This window comes from Physeter macrocephalus, chromosome 2 (genome assembly GCF_002837175.3).
Source record: "Physeter macrocephalus isolate SW-GA chromosome 2, ASM283717v5, whole genome shotgun sequence".
Classification (NCBI taxonomy): Eukaryota; Metazoa; Chordata; class Mammalia; order Artiodactyla; family Physeteridae; genus Physeter; species Physeter macrocephalus.
In genome coordinates this window covers 132305440-132325382 of record NC_041215.1, presented here as the reverse complement: position 1 = coordinate 132325382, position 19943 = coordinate 132305440, and the positions used below count along the sequence as shown (strand labels likewise).

At 37.0% G+C, this 19943-nt stretch overlaps 2 protein-coding genes across 7 annotated transcripts in view; one reads left to right on the top strand and one right to left on the bottom strand.

Annotated features, from left to right (window-relative positions):
- GIGYF2 (GRB10 interacting GYF protein 2) overlaps positions 1-19943 on the top strand; it is a 128762-nt gene that overhangs the window by 37272 nt on the left and 71547 nt on the right. For all 5 annotated transcript variants that reach the window (XR_003677897.1, XR_003677898.2, XM_007125031.4 and 2 more), the window contains 3 exons: positions 4694-4805; positions 9024-9135; positions 9993-10033. Coding sequence is in view for 3 of the 5 variants with exons in the window: in XM_007125031.4 (XP_007125093.2) it covers positions 4694-4805; positions 9024-9135; positions 9993-10033 (265 nt within the window). In the remaining 2 variants the exon portion in view is untranslated. The remainder of the gene's footprint in view (positions 1-4693; positions 4806-9023; positions 9136-9992; positions 10034-19943) is intronic.
- The window catches only part of KCNJ13 (potassium inwardly rectifying channel subfamily J member 13), a 12705-nt gene continuing 6062 nt past the window's right edge, over positions 13301-19943 (bottom strand). The window contains exons 2-3 of one of the 2 annotated variants that reach the window (XM_007125029.3): positions 16375-16850; positions 13301-14236 (exon numbers count right to left, since the gene is read on the bottom strand). In XM_007125029.3, the coding sequence (XP_007125091.1) occupies positions 13614-14236; positions 16375-16834 (1083 nt within the window). In that variant the 5' untranslated portion in view covers positions 16835-16850 and the 3' untranslated portion in view covers positions 13301-13613. Of the gene's footprint in view, positions 14237-16374; positions 17202-19943 lie in introns of those variants that run through there. The other variant, XM_055090579.1, reaches the window with a different exon arrangement.

Genomic DNA, 19943 nt, shown 5'->3' with positions numbered 1-19943 from the left:
GCAGGTGATGGTGTATACTAAGCTTTGTTCTGTACTTCCAACATTATTTTTATTGAAAAAATTCTCTGCAGATTTGGATAAAATATTCTTCCATTGTTTTACTTTGCATTTCTTTCCCTAGTGCAGAGTTTCTCAGATGTTTGCATTTATATTTCTTTTAATTTTTTGTTCTTGTCATTGCCAGTTTTTCTTTTGGATAGTAATCTTTTTCTTGAGCTAGCCCTAACCCTAACCTGTTAAATTTTCTAAATTTTTAATTGCATATGATTCCAGTTATGATTTTTTTAATGCAGAAGCTAATTTTTATATAGCTCAGTATACCAGTTTCAATCTTTTGTGATTATTTTTTCAACTGTTTATGAATATTTTTAATAATTTCTTTTTATTTTTCCTTAAATGACTGCCTGGATTTCTTGGAGACTACATGGGCCAGAAAAGCTTTGTTATAAGTAGGGAGGAGGACTTGCTACTAGTTACCAAAACGTGATAGACTTTTAATTAAAAAAAAAAAAAGTAATTGAATCATTCAGAAAAATCCTGTAACATTTCTAAGAAATTGTATTTACTAAGGGCTACACAAATCATTTGAAAAATCAAAAATTATTCAACAAATGCTGCTGGGAACTGTTGGTTAACTATTTGAAAAGGAATAACGTTAGGTATGCAGTACACCTCCACACCAAAATTAGTTCTAGAATGACTAAAGGAGTAACTCTTCATTTTGTTTTTTATAATGGAAAAGTTTATCTTAAGGTGTTAAGGTCTGGATGCTATAATCACAAGGGCTTAATGTAAGGATTGGGAAGTTTTCATGGTAATCACAGAAGACCATCAGGGTGCATTTTTGGAAGCATTTAAAAAGGCATCATTTAGGAATTCCTGACACTTGGTAGCCTTTCTTTTTGTAAAATATGTTGGAGTAGGACAGTACTTAAAGCTGGCAAAAGGTTCATTAACATTTTGAAGTGTATACTTTGGTTGGTCAGGTACCTGTTCAGGAATTGCTTAGATCTTCCTAGACTAGAGTTTTGTATACTTACTCACCCTATTACTCCGAATGGGGACGTAAATAATTCTAATAACCTAAAATACCTTCTTGCTGCATATCTTGGTTCCTGAAGTTACCAGAAGGGAATATTTTATCTTTAAACTGCAAGGTAATTTTCTGCTTGTGCACATTCCCTCACTACCCATGCCCCCCCCCCTCCACCCAGGACACTCACACACATATATATACATGCATGCATGTATAAAATATAACTAGGTAAAAGGTTTTCTTAGAACAAAATTAACGCGTAAATAAGATCTCCCAGTTGCTCTTTTTTTTTTTTTTTTTTTTTTTTTTTGTGGTACGCAGGCCTCTCACTGTCGTGGCCTCTCCCGTTGCGGAGCACAGGCTCCGGACGCACAGGCTCAGCAGCCATGGCTCACGGGCCCAACCGCTCCGCGGCACGTGGGATCTTCCCGGACTGGGGCACGAACCCGCGTCCCCTGCATCGGCAGGCGGACTCTCAACCACTGCGCCACCAGGGAAGCCCCCAGTTGCTCTTTGTTTTGACATTTCCTTGTATGTCTATCACAGTTTGCAAAGCATGACTCTACACATTACACTTGTAATTTAGGTAGCTCCTACCAGATTGGTGTGTTTTATTTATTTTACATCAAAGAAAATCACTTACGCATCGTTGAATAGATAATACATGTATATACAAAATTCACAAAGTGCATATAGTGAAAAGCAAGTTTGTGAGTAACCCAGACTCTCGCTACCTATTAATCTTCCTCAGGAATAACCACTGTTTCCATTTTCTTGTGTTCCCTTCCTAGGGTATTTAATACATCTGCAACTATCTATGCATCTATTCTTTTAAACACACGTAGACATAAATGGTAGCATACTATGCATACAGTTCTACACTTTACTGTTTTCACCTGAGCATCTGTTTGGGAAATAATAACATACTTATTTAGCTTTTAATATGTGTCAGACACTGGTCTAAACACTTGTTGCTTAATATGTTAAGTGCTTGCAACAACCCACGAAGTAGATTCCTATTCACATTATATAGATGAGGAAAATGAGGCATAGAGAAGTTGAGTAAAGGAGCCAAAATTCACGCTCAGGCAGTCTAGCCTCTCCATGCTCTTAACTCCAGCTATGCTTTATATCTTTGTATTGATATATTAGGCTGACTGTATGAAATTGTAGCTTTCTGGATCAGAAATGGTTGAATATTAGCCATTTTATATGGTCCACCCTAATAAATAGAGTTGCCTCATTTTTTTTTTAACATGATTACCCATTTTATTTATTTATTTATTTAATTTTTATTTTTTGGCTGCGCCACTTGGCATGTGGGATCTTAATTCCCCAACCGGGGATTAAATCCCTGCCCCCTGTAGTGGAAGCTTGGAGTGTTAACCACTGGACTGCCAGGGAAGTTCCAGCCTCATTTTTTTAAACAACTGCACAGAATTCCCTGTAGAGATGGCCATGATTTTTAAATGAGCTCCTTTTGGTTGATACTTAGCTGGTTGCCATTTTTGCTTTTACAAATAGTACTGCAGTTAAAATCTTTCTGCTTATGTTATATTTCACATGTGTAAGAAGAGGAATTGTTGTGTCAAAGGGTATGGACATTTAAATATACTTTGAGAAATTGCCTTCCAGAGATTATACCAGTTTGCACTTTCAGCTGCGATGTGTGAGGATGTATGAAAGCATATGAGAGTTTCCCTGAACGCTATAGATGGGTGCATTTGAGTTTCACACATGTAATACTTTGGTAATGAGGTGTTCAACAGTGTCAGATCCTGGTATACATAATACAGTTAGCTCTGAGGTCTGTTTTTCTAATTTTAGAATAGATTAATCTAGATTTGGGGGCTTCATAGTCTTGCTTAGTTGTGATCCCAGAGGCGTTATTCAGTAACTCCACTGGTTACTCTGTGTTAAAAGGTAAATTAATGCATTTGTTTCAACCAGCTTTTCTTTTTTTTTAAGTTTTATTAAAAAATAGTTTGAGGGCTTCCCTGGTGGTGCAGTGGTTGGGAGTCCACCTGCCGATGCATGGGGCACGGGTTCGTGCCCCGGTCCGGGAGGATTCCACATGCCGCGGAGCGGCTGGGCCCGTGAGCCATGGCCGCTGGGCCTGTGCTCCGCAACAGGAGAGGCCGCAGCGGTGAGAGGCCCGCGTACCACAAAAAAAAAAAAAAAAAAAGTTTGAAATAAGTACTAATTAAGTTTGGTATCTGCCTCTAGTTTTTAGTTATCAATTACATTTTAAGTCTTCAGTGTTGAAGTTACTTGATTATATGATTATATACCTATAAAAGTCAAAGGAAAATACTTCCATTGATAAGTTTCTAAAATTTATCGGAACAAATTGTATTGAATGCAGTTCTGAAAAAGACAAGTAATGACAGGTAATGAGGAGAAAATGACCCATATATTAAAACAAGAAATTCAGTAGTGAAAGTAGAAGTTTTTAAAACCAATTACATGTTGATTTCTTGAAAAGAGGTATAGACATCACATTTCAATTGATCTTGAATCAGAACAGCGAACCAGGACTTCACAGTGGAGAACAATTTGGACTTAAAATATTAGTTGAATTGCAGGATTCTATTTCCCTGTGATTTAGGTAGCTGCTACCAGATTGGTGTGCTCTTAAGCCTCACTTCTTGCCCCTTTGCCAGGAGGGCCCTTGGCTACAGCCACGCTGAAGTTGGATTTGCCACACCTGCATTTTTGCACAGATGTCTGTTAGGTTCTAAGTTTATAGAAAGTATTCAGATAAGGATATATTCCAACATTTTCTGAGTTTAAAACTCTCTTATGAAATTCTCCTTCAAATGCCCAGGATTTTGATATCTTATAGATCATTTTTCAATATTTTTATAATTGCTTCTTGCTTTACCTTTTCCTAAGCTCTGTATATTCCATTTATCCAGAAGTATCAACTAAACATATTTTTGAATCCCAGGCCTCCTGTCTTCCTCTGTCCCTCTTCATGTTTGAAGGATGCCCACCCGCTACTATTGTTGTATTTGACCCTTTTCCAGATTGACTGTGGGTGCAAGTGCAGGCTAAAGACCAAGCGATTGGGATTTTATTTTTTTCAAGCCTTCTCTCCCCCTACCCGTTTAGATGGTTGATCTTATGTAGGTTCTTACTTTGCCCTTATTCACCCCTGATACCTGTCATTCTAGTAAATACTAGTTGGAGTTGCTAATTCGCAGTGGTGAGCAGAGTGAGGCCAAATGACCATTTTTTCTTTATCACACTGTTGATTCAGACCTTTTGTGACTCCCTCTCATTTCCACCTTTCAGTAGTTAAGGGACCCTTTCAAACCAGATCTCTTTTACTGAGCATTCTGTATATATTATGATGCACAAATATCCTGTCTGCTTCTGGATACATAGAGCATTTAGAGTTTGTCTGCTTAATATTTCCTCATACAACCTAACATAGTGTAAGGCATTGGTTGTTAATGTTTGTTGATCTTAAATGTTAATTTGAAATTTTCAGCTAAAATCAGGTTCTGGAGCATCTTAGTGGGTCGTGTAGTGATTGTTTCCCATTTCTAGTAGTCATTAAGTGCCATTTTATAGATGCAGTGGGAGGTGGCCAGGAACAACATGCAGTTTTATTTGTTTTATTCATTTTTTTCTTTCTCTCTTTTTTGGCAGAGAAACTTTTCCATGTCTGTAAACAGTGCTGCTGTCCTGCGACTGACAGGACGAGGAGGAGGAGGAACAGTGGTGGGGGCTCCTAGAGGTCGAAGTTCTTCAAGAGGGCGAGGTGAGCTTTCATGTGAAGAAAGTAATGGTGGACATGGTGGAGAGAGAGGATAGGGAGATCGCTTTAAAAATATTTTGATACTTGGTTTTTAAAAGACTGCTCTTTGACACTAATTGCCTAATAAATGTCCTGAACATTTGTTTTCTGAACTGTTTCTCAGTGTATCTACTCCACAGCCTCTGATTTGGAGTAGAGGAGGGTAATTCTAGCTTAAGAGATTTGAGTGTGAATTATTCTAGATGGTCCTAGTTATCTTTGGCAAATATGCATTATCCTCATCCCCAGGGGACCTTACACTTTGAGAGCCAGAGCTCCCTGAAGTGCCTTGGCTGCTGGAGTGGCCCCCAAGTCCCTGCCAGGCCTCTGTGACACAGGGTCTATGCCATATAAGGCTGTGTGCCAGGAGTGTCCTCAGCCAGAGAGAGGCGTTTATAAAAGCTGTCTTATCAATACTAGACCTATTTTAGGGTGTAGAACAACAACAAAAAATTATGCAGTAATCCTTTATTTAACCTGTAGTTTCATATTGTGTAGATTTGTGTCTTTTCTTGGAAGAATAATTCTTATTTTGATATTACGTGTTCTTTGATATCTGCTCCCTATTTGGGGTTCATTGATCTTCTTCTACTTAGGGCATTCTTTTTTTGTTTGTTTGTTTTTAAAGAAATTTATTTATTTTATTTGTTTTTGGCTGCATTGGGTCTTTGTTGCTGTGCACGGGCTTTCTCTAGTTGTGGTGCGTGGCGGCTACTTTTCGTTGTGGTGTGTGAGCTTCTCATTGCAGTGGTTTCTCTTGTGGAGCACGGGCTCTAGGCGCGTGAGCTTCGGTAGTTGTGGCACTCGGGCTCAGTAGTTGTGGCTCGCAGGCTCTAGAGCACAGGCTCAGTAGTTATGGCGCACAGGCTTAGTTGCTCCGTGGCATGTGGGATCTTCCCAGACCAGGGCTCGAACCCATGTCCCCTACGTTGGCAGGCAGATTCTTAACCACTGCGCCACCAGGGAAGTCCCTTAAGGGCATTCTTAATGTTTGTAATATAAATATGTACTTGAGCTTTTACTTTTAAGTTGATTAAATCATAGCAGAAGTGTAAACATATCTTGTAATTTTAAGAGGTGCTTTAGGAAGAATTGGGTGTCTGCAAAAATGGAGGTTTAAGCATGTGTATGTTGTGTTTCAGAAGGTGCACAGGCCGTTTAGACTCCCATATGCATGCGATTAGGTTCCGTTGGTCCAGAATTCGTCTGAGATCTGTGCTTCTCGGTGGTGTGATGATGGTGTTTTGAGAATGGCTGTGGCCTGCTCCTTGGGTGTTTCCTGTGTTTTTCTGCAGTGGGCTGGCAGCGAGGAGAGGTTGCACTTACACAGCTTTGCCGCTAGTGCTTTTCAGGGCATGGCATTGAGAGATCTTAAATTAATTAAGAAGTATGGCCCACAAGCAGCTGTTTTTTGTTCCTCAAGCGACCACCAGTGTTGTGTATTGCAAATACCAACCAACCTCTCTAAATAGGCTTTAAAAAAATTCCATATCAAGAAACTAATGAAGGGTTGATAAATTTCTTCCTGCCTTCTGGTTTCTTTGAAGTGTGTAGGGTTATCCCGTAGGATAGAACTCTTACATTCAGAATTTAAACGGGGCATGTATAAAAGATACTGTGATAAAAGCAGTGACTTAATTAACGTTGATGTGAGTGAATGATGTGAAACTAGTCAAATGAATGAACTGACTTGGTGAAAAATACTTCTAACACCACTGTCCCAACTGTGATTCTTTTTAATGGTTTCATAAGAACTTTAATCTGTGGTTTTGTTTTCTTCACTTATTACTTAATTTTAACTTGTGGGTTAAATAAATAGTGATTAATGTGGCTTTTTTTTGCACGGGCAGCACTAACATCAGATGATTATCCTGGCCCTTTCCAACTTGAGAAAACTTTGATGTGAAAATCGACTGACTTCCAGACTTCGGAATATCATGAGAACTAGTAAAATTTAAATAAACAAACAGGAAAACAACATGAATTTGTCATCTTTTAATTTTATCTGGTTAAGATGTTCAACAGTAAAGCATATCTACACAACTGTCAGCTACTGTCTTCATCATAACTAAAGGAAGTATGTTTTAATCCCCCCAAAGGATAGGGTGAAAACTCAGACAATAGGACAGTCATTTAAATTTAACTTTATGAAAGATTTACCATGTTGTATTTACTTGCTCCTCCTCATATGGGGACTATATTTATAGATGATTATGGGCCTTGTACTTTGAAGATTGTTCCTCACATTTTACAAGCTGGAAAGCTCTAGAATCTGATTCTCTTTTTGTGCCCACTTATAAAGCTTTAGGCTCATAAGGAGGACCAGTGCCAGTGCTAGTCGTAACTGGCAGAAAATATTTTGTCTGTGGTTTGCTTATTTTTCTGGCAACTTTGGAAGGCTGTTGTTTGTATTCATCTGTTTCCAGAATAAAACACTTTTTCAAGGTGCTATGTACTTAATGGTTTTCTTGAGAAAATTGTTCTCTAAAAGGACAGGGGACTTTTTTCTTTCACCCTAAAAATCCCGTTGTAGGGGATCACCCCAGTGTAATATAACATTTTGTATTACACTGTTTTAGGATCTTAAATAAAATATATGTATTTCTGAGGATAGAGGTACGAAACTGGACATTGACTTTAAGATGACTTGAAGTTAAGTTGGTACAACTGGAAGGTAAGATTATTGTAGTTCAACCCTAGTCCCCACTTCCATTTTACAGATGAAGAAATTGATACTTGCACTAGTTGAGAGGGTATTTATGTACATAAAATTCTATGCATTATTTTTGTATTCCATAATGCCATATAGAAGTACAATTATATTGAGTCAATTCTTGATAATTATAACTAAGAAGTAGAAATACTGCATGGGTATTTGAAACGATTATTTAACTCAATTGTATTTAGCTTTGGAATACATTCATGCTTTTATTCAAGATTCATCATCATTTTTCTTTGGGTGGTTTTATACCGTGGGAGAAGTTGAGCTAGGGATAATGGCTAAGATTTCATCTAGGTATAAATACATCCCTAGGCACCTCCCTGCCCTCCAGTTTTCTAACCTGTGTGTTGGATGCGAATGGTGTATCCAACACACAGGTTAGTTGGGAAATCCTCACACTGTACAGAAAGTATAAAGCTGAAAGTGCATACTGCCTTCTGCCCCCAGATGCAGCATTTGGATTTATATCGTTCCTGACCCTAACTATGAAGCCATATCATTTATATTCATGGAATCTTTTTTATATGTATTGTTCTTTGGCATACTTCTGTCATTCAGCAGAATAATGTAGATTTCTTTTAATGTCAGTACTTTATCTTCTGTGGCTTCCTGGTGTTCTACTGAATTGTTTTATCAGAATTTATTTAGCCAATCCTGTACTGATTAAGTTCTGTTTTTTTAAAAATTGCAGTGAACATCTTCGTATATATGTATTTGCATATTTGTGCAAGTATTTCTATTAGGATAAATTCTAGTTAGAATTGTTGAGTCAAATTTTAATAGATTAATCAAATTGCCTTCAGTAAAGGCCAGTGTACACTTGAGCCACTGGAGCCTCTAAATTCCTACATCCACACATTCTTACCGGCTCTGCAGTTTGAATATTTAGTGCTGCCTGATATTTTTCTTCAAGATTTGAGCAAACGGGAAAGAGTGCCTTTGGTCACTGTGGAATATCCTTTAAGGAGTTAGTTCACAAAATTGTTAGTTTAGAGTTGACCCAATTAAATTATCCTTTCTCTGGAGTTAAAGAAGTTAATTTGACATTTGTGCTTGCCTTTTGTACTTTATGTGCTCTCTTCTCAAACTCTCCACATCTTCCATTTTTGTTGAAAATAATACAATAAAAGGTTTGATTTGTAGTAATAATGGTTTACTGATCTTAGAATTTCACTATTGAATTTTTTATTAAGGAGGTTAATGTTGATACTATTTCTTGTTCAGGACTGGAACTGGGACTCTTACACAGTTTTCTAACTTGTTTTTTTATCCTCCTGTGGTCTAGCTACTTCAGTGCTGTCATTGGTCTCACTGGTAAAGATTCAGTGGGCCTTGCTAAATATTTAAATGTAGACATCCTACTTTGTATATAGACAGAACTTCAGAGATTAATGTTTGGTGTTGAACTTGTGCCAGATGTTGACATCTGACTATCATTTTTTCTGTTTTCTTATTTTCAGGCAGAGGCAGAGGTGAATGTGGTTTCTACCAAAGAAGCTTTGATGAAGTAGAGGGTGTGTTTGGTCGAGGAGGTGGCAGGGAAATGCATAGGTCGCAGAGCTGGGAGGAAAGGTAACTAAAAGGATCCACATCTTGGTATAAAGGTCTCTTGGTGTAAAAAACATTTCTCTTCTGCTTTCTGCAGAGGAGAAGGCTCTTTGTAGAGTTACAAGGTTTCACTTTTCAAAAAATGCTGTTAATTGAATATCAATTATGTTAGAAATGTTTAAATGATCCTTATTTAAAGGAAGAAGCATTCTAGATAAATACATTAATATTTTAGTGCCAGCATGGATATTTAATAGTTAATTAGATTTGCTGTTTGATCAGTGCTCAGTGGGAAGCATCTTCATTTTCCTGTTTGTTGCTGTTAATCGAAGCATCTCCTCTATGTTGTTTGTGGCTTTATATGAAATCTTTCAAGATGAGCAAAGGCAGTTGCACAGAGATACATGTACAAAGATGTCCACTGTGATAATATTTATAATATAAAATAATGGGAAATAAACCAAACAGCTTAATATCAGTGTGTTTTTTTATATAATAGTGTATCCACACAGTAGAATAGTATATAACCATTAAAGTTAGGATAATTTTGAAAATATCTAGTGATATGTAAAAACACATTCTAAAAGCAGTATATAAAGCTCTGTACAGCAGATACCTGAAATAAAACATGTATCTAATTTAAAAAGTAACATTTCTGGGTCTATAGAAGCTAGCTTTTGGTAGGTGAGATGGTGGATATTTTTGTTTTCATCTTTGTGCTTTTCTGTACTTTCCAAAGGTTAGGCAATAACAGTATATTTGTTTTATAATTTGAAAAAGAAAGAAATGCTATTAAGAAAGATAGGAAAATGGGTGTCATAGATGGGAAATCTATGTATTACTCTCAAGATTTGTTTGAAACTTATTTTTACCTTTTCTAGGGGTGATAGACGTTTTGAAAAACCAGGGCGAAAAGATGTAGGTAAGACTTTATTACTGTTTTGAAGTATTTTTATCTGGATTTCCATGATATTGGTTCTTAACAAGGCTCACACATAAGGATACATTTATTAAAAATTGATTCAATTACTTGCATCTCTCCAGTAGATGGGGTTGTAGCATTGCTTGCATTTAGAGTTCCATGGTTATCTTAGGGCTTTATTGCATGAAACCAGGGATGATAAATATAACCATTAGGATTTACTTGATTTAACTTTTTAGGTCTGTGTGTTCTCTGCAAGACATATATTCTTTATTAAGGCTATCTTACGAATTGAAATTTCAAGTTAGGAAGCAGGCTATTAACTCCTTTTCCAGTGCAGATAGTATGTCACAGGTGAGAAGAAATAGAGAAAATACTAGAATGTTCGCTTTTGTATTAGAGAGCAAAGGCTAAAACTGTGAATGATCTTACTATGAATGTCGTTTATTCATCTGGTCTTTTTGATGTATAATCTTTCTTTTTTTCAGGGCAGTGTCCACATAGATCTATAAAAATATTTTTATTGAATGCTTTTTTAAATAAGATGCTCACTTCAGGTTATTAAATAAACGGTTAATGCTTCTGAGCTTCTCTTTTTATAAGTAATCCACTTTTGTTGAAAATACTGTAGATTAAAAAAAATTGCTCATTCTGTATCTTACTCTCTCCAAGAACAGCAGTACTTAACTAGTTGGTTGGGACACACTGACATATTGATCAATTGTGAGGCGTCCTGTGACATCAAATTAAGATAATTTGAGTACTGAAGGTTCCAGAATGATTTGTTCTTTTTAAAGTTAGAGATGGTTCTTATCATATATTTGCTTCTTATGTGTAGAGAAATGGGTGGAATTAGAGGCATCTGGGTTAGAGTTGTGCATGACCGTTGTGAATACCCCTGGGAGAATGTGGAGGTGGAAAAAGGCCTGTAATATTCAAATTATAATTCCTATTCAATAGAAAGTGATTGCTGCATAGGGGGAGATCAGTTCTGGTGATCATCTTACAGTATGGTTCTGTGAGGATGGAATTAAAAGATCATTTAAAAAAATCCAGGTGATACCGAAAGGTTCACCTCAGTGCATTTTGGTGTGAAATGCTTTGAAGCAAACGTAGCAATTGGTTATTAGGCTGCTGCTGGCAGTTGGTAATATGGGCTTGTACATATATAAAAGTAGGCCTTATGATTTTTAGTATCTACTTGTCTTCAGTTTGTTGGGACTGTCATGCTATCTGGATTGGTTTCCACAAGCATTTTTTAACTTAGTTCCAACGTGGTCTCCCTGATCATGTATCCGAGATATCGTTACTGATTTCTCAGGTGGCCCAGGTAAGTGAGCTGTAGAGCCAGGAGTTAGAGCTGCTCTTCCCACTTTCTAGTAAATGTCCCCCTCTTTCAGTCTGTACTCCATTCACCTGAAAGGATAATGGGGACTTTGCAGAAAACTTAATCCTTAACATAGAAGATGTGATTCTTTGAAGTAAAAGAATCATCATGAACAGTTCTTTCAGAAGCTTTCAGCCTCCTAGACAAAAGTATTTGATTGCATTTCTTAGTTGTCTATTTATAAAATAGCATTAGTATACCAACGGAGTTCTTTTTGGGGGTGTGTGTGTGTAGGGAAAGTTATATCTAATTTTCAGATGCCAAGTTTATGTATAAATAGTATAGTAAGAGACTTCTCTGACTTGAATGGAGAATATACTGCATCTATATTGAGACTCATCCTAGCCAGGTCTTGCCCACTTCCTAATTGCGTCACTTTGGGCAACCTCTCTCAACTGTTGGAATTGATCTATGTGAGTGATGTAGAGCTCTTAGGAAAAAATATACCATGTAAATCTTCAGTACTTATTTTCATCAGGTGAGGTGAATCTTGTTAACTTTATTATAGAAATAAGAATTTCTGCTGTCTATGTGTGTTACAACAATCTTGGGTTGGAGGAAAACCTGTTGGTCTAGCTAGTATTTAAGAATGCCTAAGATTTTTAAACAGCAAAATTTCACAATGATTAAGTTTCTGTGTCCTTGATATACTTTGCTATAATTAGTCTTAGACCACTCCAAAGTTCTTCTTTATTTTCTCTTCCTTTTGGTCTAGGAGTAGAAAAATGTGACTTGCTGCTGTGCCCTGCTTTTCACAACTGCTTCCCTTTACTAGCTAGTATTTATTTTAAGAGATGATTCCTGTGTGGGTCATCACCAGTAGGGAGGGTTAATCTTTCACTTTTATCACATAAACCTGGATAAGGGAAATTTCAGAAAAGAATAACAGCAACAAATCTGTTTGAAATCTGATAGGGTGACTTTTTTGGTTCCTGTTTGAGGACAGTTCGATTTTTTTTATTGACATGACAAGTTTACAAAGGATAGTCTTAAGTTAAACTGGAGGTAAGGGGAAGTGTTCATCCTAGTATATGCAAAATTTAAAAAGCAGAGAAAGCATAATTTTCATGGAGTATTAGATTTGGAAAGAAGTAATAGACTTCATGTAGTCCAACCTCCTGCTGGTGAATAAACACTCATTTTGTGTTTATAGAAAAAACTATCTGAAGTTTGAAACAGGAATTTGGGTTTGAAAATACTTCATTGCCTAATTATTTTTTGCTTTTTCTGTTGGAGATTTTTCCCCTAGTTGAATTATATCTAAACCTTTGTTATCTACAAAAACGTAAATATATTTGCATCTATGAGGTTTTTATACCATTGAATGGACCCTAAGTAGAAAGGGAATGTTTTTACTTAGGTCGGAAGTTATTCAGATGAATACTTGGTTATAATTTTTAAATCACTATTTGATTAGTATGCATGGTAGCTTTGAAGTAGATATAATTTTGCATCTCCTTGCTCAAATACCACCCTGCAGTTTCCTTCAGCCTAGAGCTTATCTTAACTTGCTCTGATCACTTTCTGCCACAAAGGTATGAATATGTGCATGTGTTTGGGTGTCATGCTCAAATGCTTTTAGAGTTATGTATAAATCTGTTCTTCGCTGTTTTCTTGTGAATTTTTGTTCCTAGCTGTTAAAAATTAAGGGGGTAATATTTACCCTAGTTTTGTTTTATAAAGAACCAAAGGACTGATCTTTGTTGCCTTGAAGAAATAACAGTGTTAAAAGAGTGTTCACTAAATATTGTGAAATCATCGTTCTACCCAGGGAGCTAGGTTTGAAACTAGGCTGCTGCTTCAACTTGAAGATGAAAATGAGAAATTTATGGCTGATTTTCTTAGCGTTCAGCTGTGTTAAACTTCACTGTCCATTTTACCTTCATTACTGGTATCATACCACATCCATACAAACTCACCAACAGCATTTCTGTTATTGTAAATATCTGTTACATTCAGATGCATTGATTTCAGCAGATAACCACAGATACAAACTTTGTATAATGTTGTATTTCCACAATGTGTATTGCTAGCCATTATTTTTACGGGCGGAGGCTTGATCACCATGATGTAATTAGAAAGATGTAATCAGCATTGGAAAAAAGAAAACGTGAGATATGATGAAGGAAAAATAGGTGCATAACTGGCTGAGTATATTTAATACATTAAAAAATAGGGTGCTATGGATATTTCTCACTCTGTCAGTCCTGTTTCAGAGATCTGAAAATTGTCAATGCTTTGTCCATTGATATGGATGTCCAGGTCAGTCCTGTTTGGGCTCTTGGAGACCAGAGGCGTTGGAAGTTCAGGAATAGTCTTATCAAAATTCTCCATCTTGATTTGATATTCACCTTTGGAACCTCGGGTCAGCAGAGATGCAAAACAGTGATGTAACATGATCTCGGAGGGTAGGTAGGATGTCCTCCTTTGGCATATTTCTCCAGTGCCTTCCTGCATTGCTGAAAGGAACACAACTAATTCAAAGTGGGGAGGATTTTCATGCTGGAGCAGAGTAGCCAGGGGACTCGATGGTATAATGGAGTGATAGTAGGTTAGTGGAAAGATAAAGAATGGACATTCCTCAGAACTGATGCCATCAAGGTGGAAGTCCACACTGGTCTGGTAGAGTTCGCCGTTTTCTCTTTCCTGATAGAGTACAGCTGAGACCCGAACACTGGTTAGAGGGCTAGGTCGAGTGTTGGCCACTTGGAAAATAAGATTAGGTTTACCATCTATGTGAGCTACTACTGCTAAGTCAGTAAAGCGAATTGAGAAAGCTCGATTTTTTGGCCGGGCGATCTTCGCCACAAAGGCACCTAAATTAGAAACCATTGAATTTTTTTTAGAATGAACAGTTTAAATATCAATACCTTTTCTGAATGAGAAGGATCTAGCAAATTTTTATACATTTCTTGGTGCCACGCCTTCGAAATGAGTCAGGAATTGAACTTGTTAATTTCTCATTAGCCTGAAGGATTTTGCAAAACGGTGCATACATTCTTTATTTTTAAACTGCGATTTCAAAATGGGTAAGCAAAATTCATTTTTATGTTACATAGAACTGTAAAACTTTAGTTTGTTATGAAGTGGAGGAGTGGTCATTTCCTGTATTCCTGCCCCTGCTTTAAAAATAATGTAACACAAAATAAATGCAATTTAGTTGCAACCAGATTACTTCAAGTTTAAATAGAGATTAGATTCATAGTAGAATGATTTGGGGTAGGGAGGGGACCTGTAGAACAAGTGACATTGAAGAATTTTTAACTTTGAAATTTATACAAACCTTTTTTCTTTTAAGAAGGCTCTGTCTCTAAGGTGGTTTTCAGTGTACCCTTCAAGTGCATCCTCCATGTGGCCCCCAGCAGGTAGATCAGGGTTTCTTAACTACTTTTGTGCCACAGATGTTGGCAGGCTGGTGAGGTCTGTGGACCTCTTATTAGAATTACGCTTTAAATGCATTAAAATAAAGTATATAAAAAGGAAACCAAATACACTGAAATCCAGTTGAACATAAAAAATTATAATGTGTACTATATGTGCTTTTTTAATGCATTAAATAAAAAAATACAGTGGAGGTTTAGTACTGTAATTTTGAAGTATTATAGTATGATATGAAAATATCTGGGATTTCTGTTGGTAACAAAGTTACGGGTATTGCCGATGCTTTTGTTTTTTGTTGCCTACATTTATAATCAAAGGAAATACCAAATTTCAGTTAGAGGTTAGTGTAAAAAAAAAAAAAAGATGCAAGTTTTTCCTGTCTAAGTTCACATATCCTCTATATTTTATCGAATGGCCCAGTGTAAGAACTCTTCTTGTAAAGATTAAGTGATTTGCTACAGGTTGTAAAAGCCAGTTGGTAGCACACTGGGACTTTATTCCAGACCACTGTTAATATAGCCCATAGTGTGTTAAAACAAGGTTTTCTCTTTGTTTTGTTTTTTATTTTTTAATTGTATATATCACTAGCCCTAATTTATTAGAGCAAAGAGTATCATGCGTTGCCAGGTTTATATGCAAAATTTCCTAATCATTGTGGCCTATTTCCAGTACATGCTCCGGATATGTATACTTGTTCTCTAATCTGCAATGCTGACTGTGGTGCTCTGGGCTCATTAGTATTGAGTAAATGTTGAAAAGATGAACTCAGAGGAGAACATTCTAGCCCAGTAAAGGTTAAAAAAAAAAAATCAAATTCCTCTGTTAGGTAAAATGACTGTCAAAATATGCATTGAACATATTTATTCACTTATTTAACAAAATATTTAGCTTCTCTGAAAAACTCCTTTTAGATTTTTTGTTAATATTTTTTTGGCTGGTAGCATAATGATCCCTTTTTTCTTAAGAAATTTCAATATGTAAAATTTAACTATAGAGAGAGGTTTCTTAAAATTTCTCCTATTGTTTGACCCTAGGCTCTTCCTTTCAGTCTCAGGCATTACCTGCCAATAATGCAAATACATTATTCTGTAATACAGTTGCTTATAACTGACTATACCCATTCCAAAACATGCATACATTTTTTTTTTTTAAGAACAAACACAGTTACCTGTGGGGACTTCCCTGGTGGCGCAGTGGTTAAGAATCGGCCTGCCAATGCAGGGGACATGGTGGGTTCGATCCCTGTACCGGGAAGATCCCACATGCCGCGGAACAACTAAGCCCGTGTGCCACAACTACTGAGCCTGCACTCTAGAGCCCGTGTGCCACAGCTACTGAAACCTGCGCGCCGCAACTGCTGAAGCCTGTGCGCTCTAGGGCCCACGTACCGCAACTACTGAAGCCCGTGTGCCTAGACCCTGCGCTCCATGACGCGAGAAGCCACCTCAATGAGAAGCCCGTGCACCGCAATGAAGAGTAGCCCCCGCTCGCCGCAACTAGAGAAAGCCCACGCACAGCAACGAAGACCCACCGCAGCCAAAAATAAAACAAACAAAATACAAAAACCAATTACCTGTGATGAAGGCCTCTAGCATGAGGCCTAGGAGCATTTGTATGGCAAGTAGGGCAACTGCACTTGGACAGTCACCACTGGGGAACATGGTACCATAACCAATTGTGAGTTGTGTCTCCAGGGAGAAGGAGAATGCAGCTGTGAAACTGGTGATGTACTTGACACAGATAGTGTGGTTTTCAGGTGGGGCATCATGATCTAGATCCAGATCACCATTCATCTCAGCTAGAACATACCAGAGCACTGCAAAGACAAGCCAGTGGATAACAAAAGAAGCAGAAAAAACCAACATCATCCAGCGCCAGCGCATGTCCATTAGGATTCCCCAAGCGTCTCGAAGATATGCAAGACCTCTTTGAGCGCCATCCATTTGAAGTGTGCTGTGGCCATCCTTGGTGACCATCCTCCGGTATCTCTGAGTTAGGGGAGGAGCAGTAACTTTGCAATTACTGCCATCCATCTCAGGCTGTAATTCTCTGAAATCAAGAGTAAATTAGTAAACCCTTAACTGTTTTTCAGGTACTATTAATAAATTCTGAGACTTTGTGTTGTAATTTTTTTGGGATGCTTCCCTGACTGCTGGGCAGGCTTTCCCAGTCTGATAGCTCTTTCTCTTTTCTCTTTACATAAGGGAGCATTTACTGACTAAGTCATTCATTTGATAGCTAATCATGGATTGCTGTAGGATATCTCTTATTGGTTCCTTTAATGACTGTTAAAATATTGTTTGGCATTTTAACGAATCCCCAAGGGTTGGGATTACGATTCATGTCTTTTTTGACACTCCTGTATCTTTCTTGCACAAGTCGAGGCTTCAGGTATGTATTGATTTGACTAAACATTATGTGTAACAACTTTCCATAATTAATTAATAATTTATAACTGAATATTCATAATGAAAAGGAACGTTAAATATGTGTTCCTCTGTTTAAATAAATAGAAATCATTTAGAAGTGTAGTGTTGAACTGTCTGAAAATGTTTTGAAGCCACATTTATTGCTAGGATAATAGTAAGCTTTTAGAGATCCGTAGTTCCATTGTATGCTTTATAATTAGCCTATTGAAAGTTCTGTGATTAGGTTTTATTTGTTTTTGTTACTTTGTGGTCATTTTCATGGAGTCTTTCCTTCTATGGCTCATGGATTGCCGCCCTTCTGAATATTCTGGATGCTGATTAGATTGTGGGGTAGAGAGAAAATTATTTTCTTGGCAAAATAAGAAATTCCAGGTAAAGATTCCAAGGTAATATTAATTTTGAAAGTAAATGAACCAGGTACTTCCCTGGTGGTCCAGTGGCTAAGATTCCAATGGCTGCCAACGCAGGGGGCCAGACCCCACATGCCACAACTGAAAGAGTTCACTTGCCGCAACTAAAGATTCCACGTGTCGCAACTAGAGATCCTGCATGCCACAACTAAGACCTGATGCAGCCAAATAAGTAAATAAATAATAAAAAAAAGGCAATGCCTTAAAAAAGAAAAAAAAGAAGTAAATGAACCAGAAGAAAAAGCTTCGAGTTTAATGAAATAAAATAATCATTAAGACATTAAATGTCAATTATAGAAACATTAGTAAAGTTAGTTTTTAGCTATAAACGGTTTTCACCTGTGTTTCTTCTTTTCTCTGTGTGGTGAGTCGAAATCTAATGTGTGCTTTCCATGTGACCATCCTTGCATATGACAAAGGTGTCAAAGACTTATGCAGAGGCAAGCAGAAACAGAATGGGAAATGCAGCTTTGCTTCCCTTGAATCTGCCTTTCTTCTTTGCCACAATCCAGTACTAGGAGTTTATACATGACTCTTTTCGATGCTTCCTCCTTCAGAAGTAGATGCCCTTGGAAGTGTTGCATATCACCTTCCTACCTTTTGAATGAAAATGATGCTTTGCTTGAGTTTGCTGGATGGACCCTCCTATGTCTAGGGACTTTGGGGCTTTGGAGACTGGCTTCCTGTGTTGGAATTGGGCATTGGCCAGCTGGGTATATACTTTCCCTTTTATCCTAAGGCTGATTTAACATTTATTGGTGATACTAGAGACATTCTCGTATATTTTCTTCACATATGAGTTGCTGATGGAATATTGGGTTGATTGTTAACTTTATTTAGATTAGATGGTCATTTCTGTTTCATGTTATAAATTTTTTAAAAACTTAGGGCATTAATGTTTTATAATTTATTATCCTAACAAGTTGTCATTATCATTTTATTTAGTTTTTTTTTTTCTTGGCACAGCTATTTAATGATTCATTTTGCTAGACTTTTTGATGTTTTAGAAGACCTGATCTCTGCCCTTTTGGAAATTATAATAATAACAACAAAATATTCATAGGCATTGTGCTAGGTGCTTTCATTACTGCATTATCTCTAATTCTTTGGTACCTCAGCAAGATAGACATTTTTTTTTTTTTAAGATAGACATTCTTATCCTATTTTACAGATGAGGTCACTGAGGATCAGGCAGATAAAATAAGTTTTCACAAGGCGTATGGATTATTTTGCAAGTCTGACTAACTTAACAGTTGGTTATTTTTTTATTTTTTATTTTTTTAACTACAAGAAGCTGTCTGTTTAGAGTTTGGTGAGATAAAAGTCTCCCAAGATGATTGGTACTACATTCACAAAATAGTCTTTGACAGCCTGATTTTGAGCACCTTTAGAACTCTCCTGTCCCCAGAAATGTCTCCAATATCCATTTTAAATCATTGTTAATTTTATGCATGATTTTTATGTCAGTAATGATTAATAATATTGGCTAATATATATTATTTATTATGTGCCAGGAATCATACCAAGCACTTCACATGTATTGACTCCTGTGAAGCCAATAGCAATGCCTGGCACAGAGTAACCTCTTGGGCTATTAGTTGCCTTATTGGTATTAATAATGTTTCTTAACTTTCCTAGTAATAAGTACCATTATTAACGCCCATTTTATAGATAATGAAACTGAGCCACAGTGAGTTTCCTAAGATCACAAAGGTGGTGGTCAGTTCCTGCTCAGTTCATAGTCCAGAGTCAGTGCTATATTGCCTCAAAAACAGACATTTTGACCCTAGTTAGCTTTTGTGAATAACACGTTACATTTGACTAGTTTTGTCCGAGAACCCCTACAGAATATTTGTTCTTCAGAAATGCTGAGGCTAAGACCTGTGATTTGTAGGCAAGAAGGATATTTTCAGTTAAGGAAGACATCTTGCAAGATTTGAAGATTAGTACAATCAGAATTATTGTACATAGTCTAGTCTTAGATCCTGTAGACCAGCAGAGTTAAAACAAAATGTGGAGAGGAGAGTTCTTATAAAGCATTGCCAAATTTGTATTTTGCCAGGTGAGAAAATAATTTTAAAAATATAATACTTTCATCATAATTTTATAAAAGAAAAGACATTTTGACACTTGAAGAAGGGTATAGCAATAAAGGGTAGTTGGCTGCCTTCAGTAAGTTTGTGAACCACTGCGTGGTTTTTTTTTTTTTTTTTTTTTTTTTGCGGTACGCGGGCCTCTCACTGTTGTGGCCTCTCCCGTTGCGGAGCACAGGCTCCGGATGCGCAGGCTCAGCGGCCGTGGCT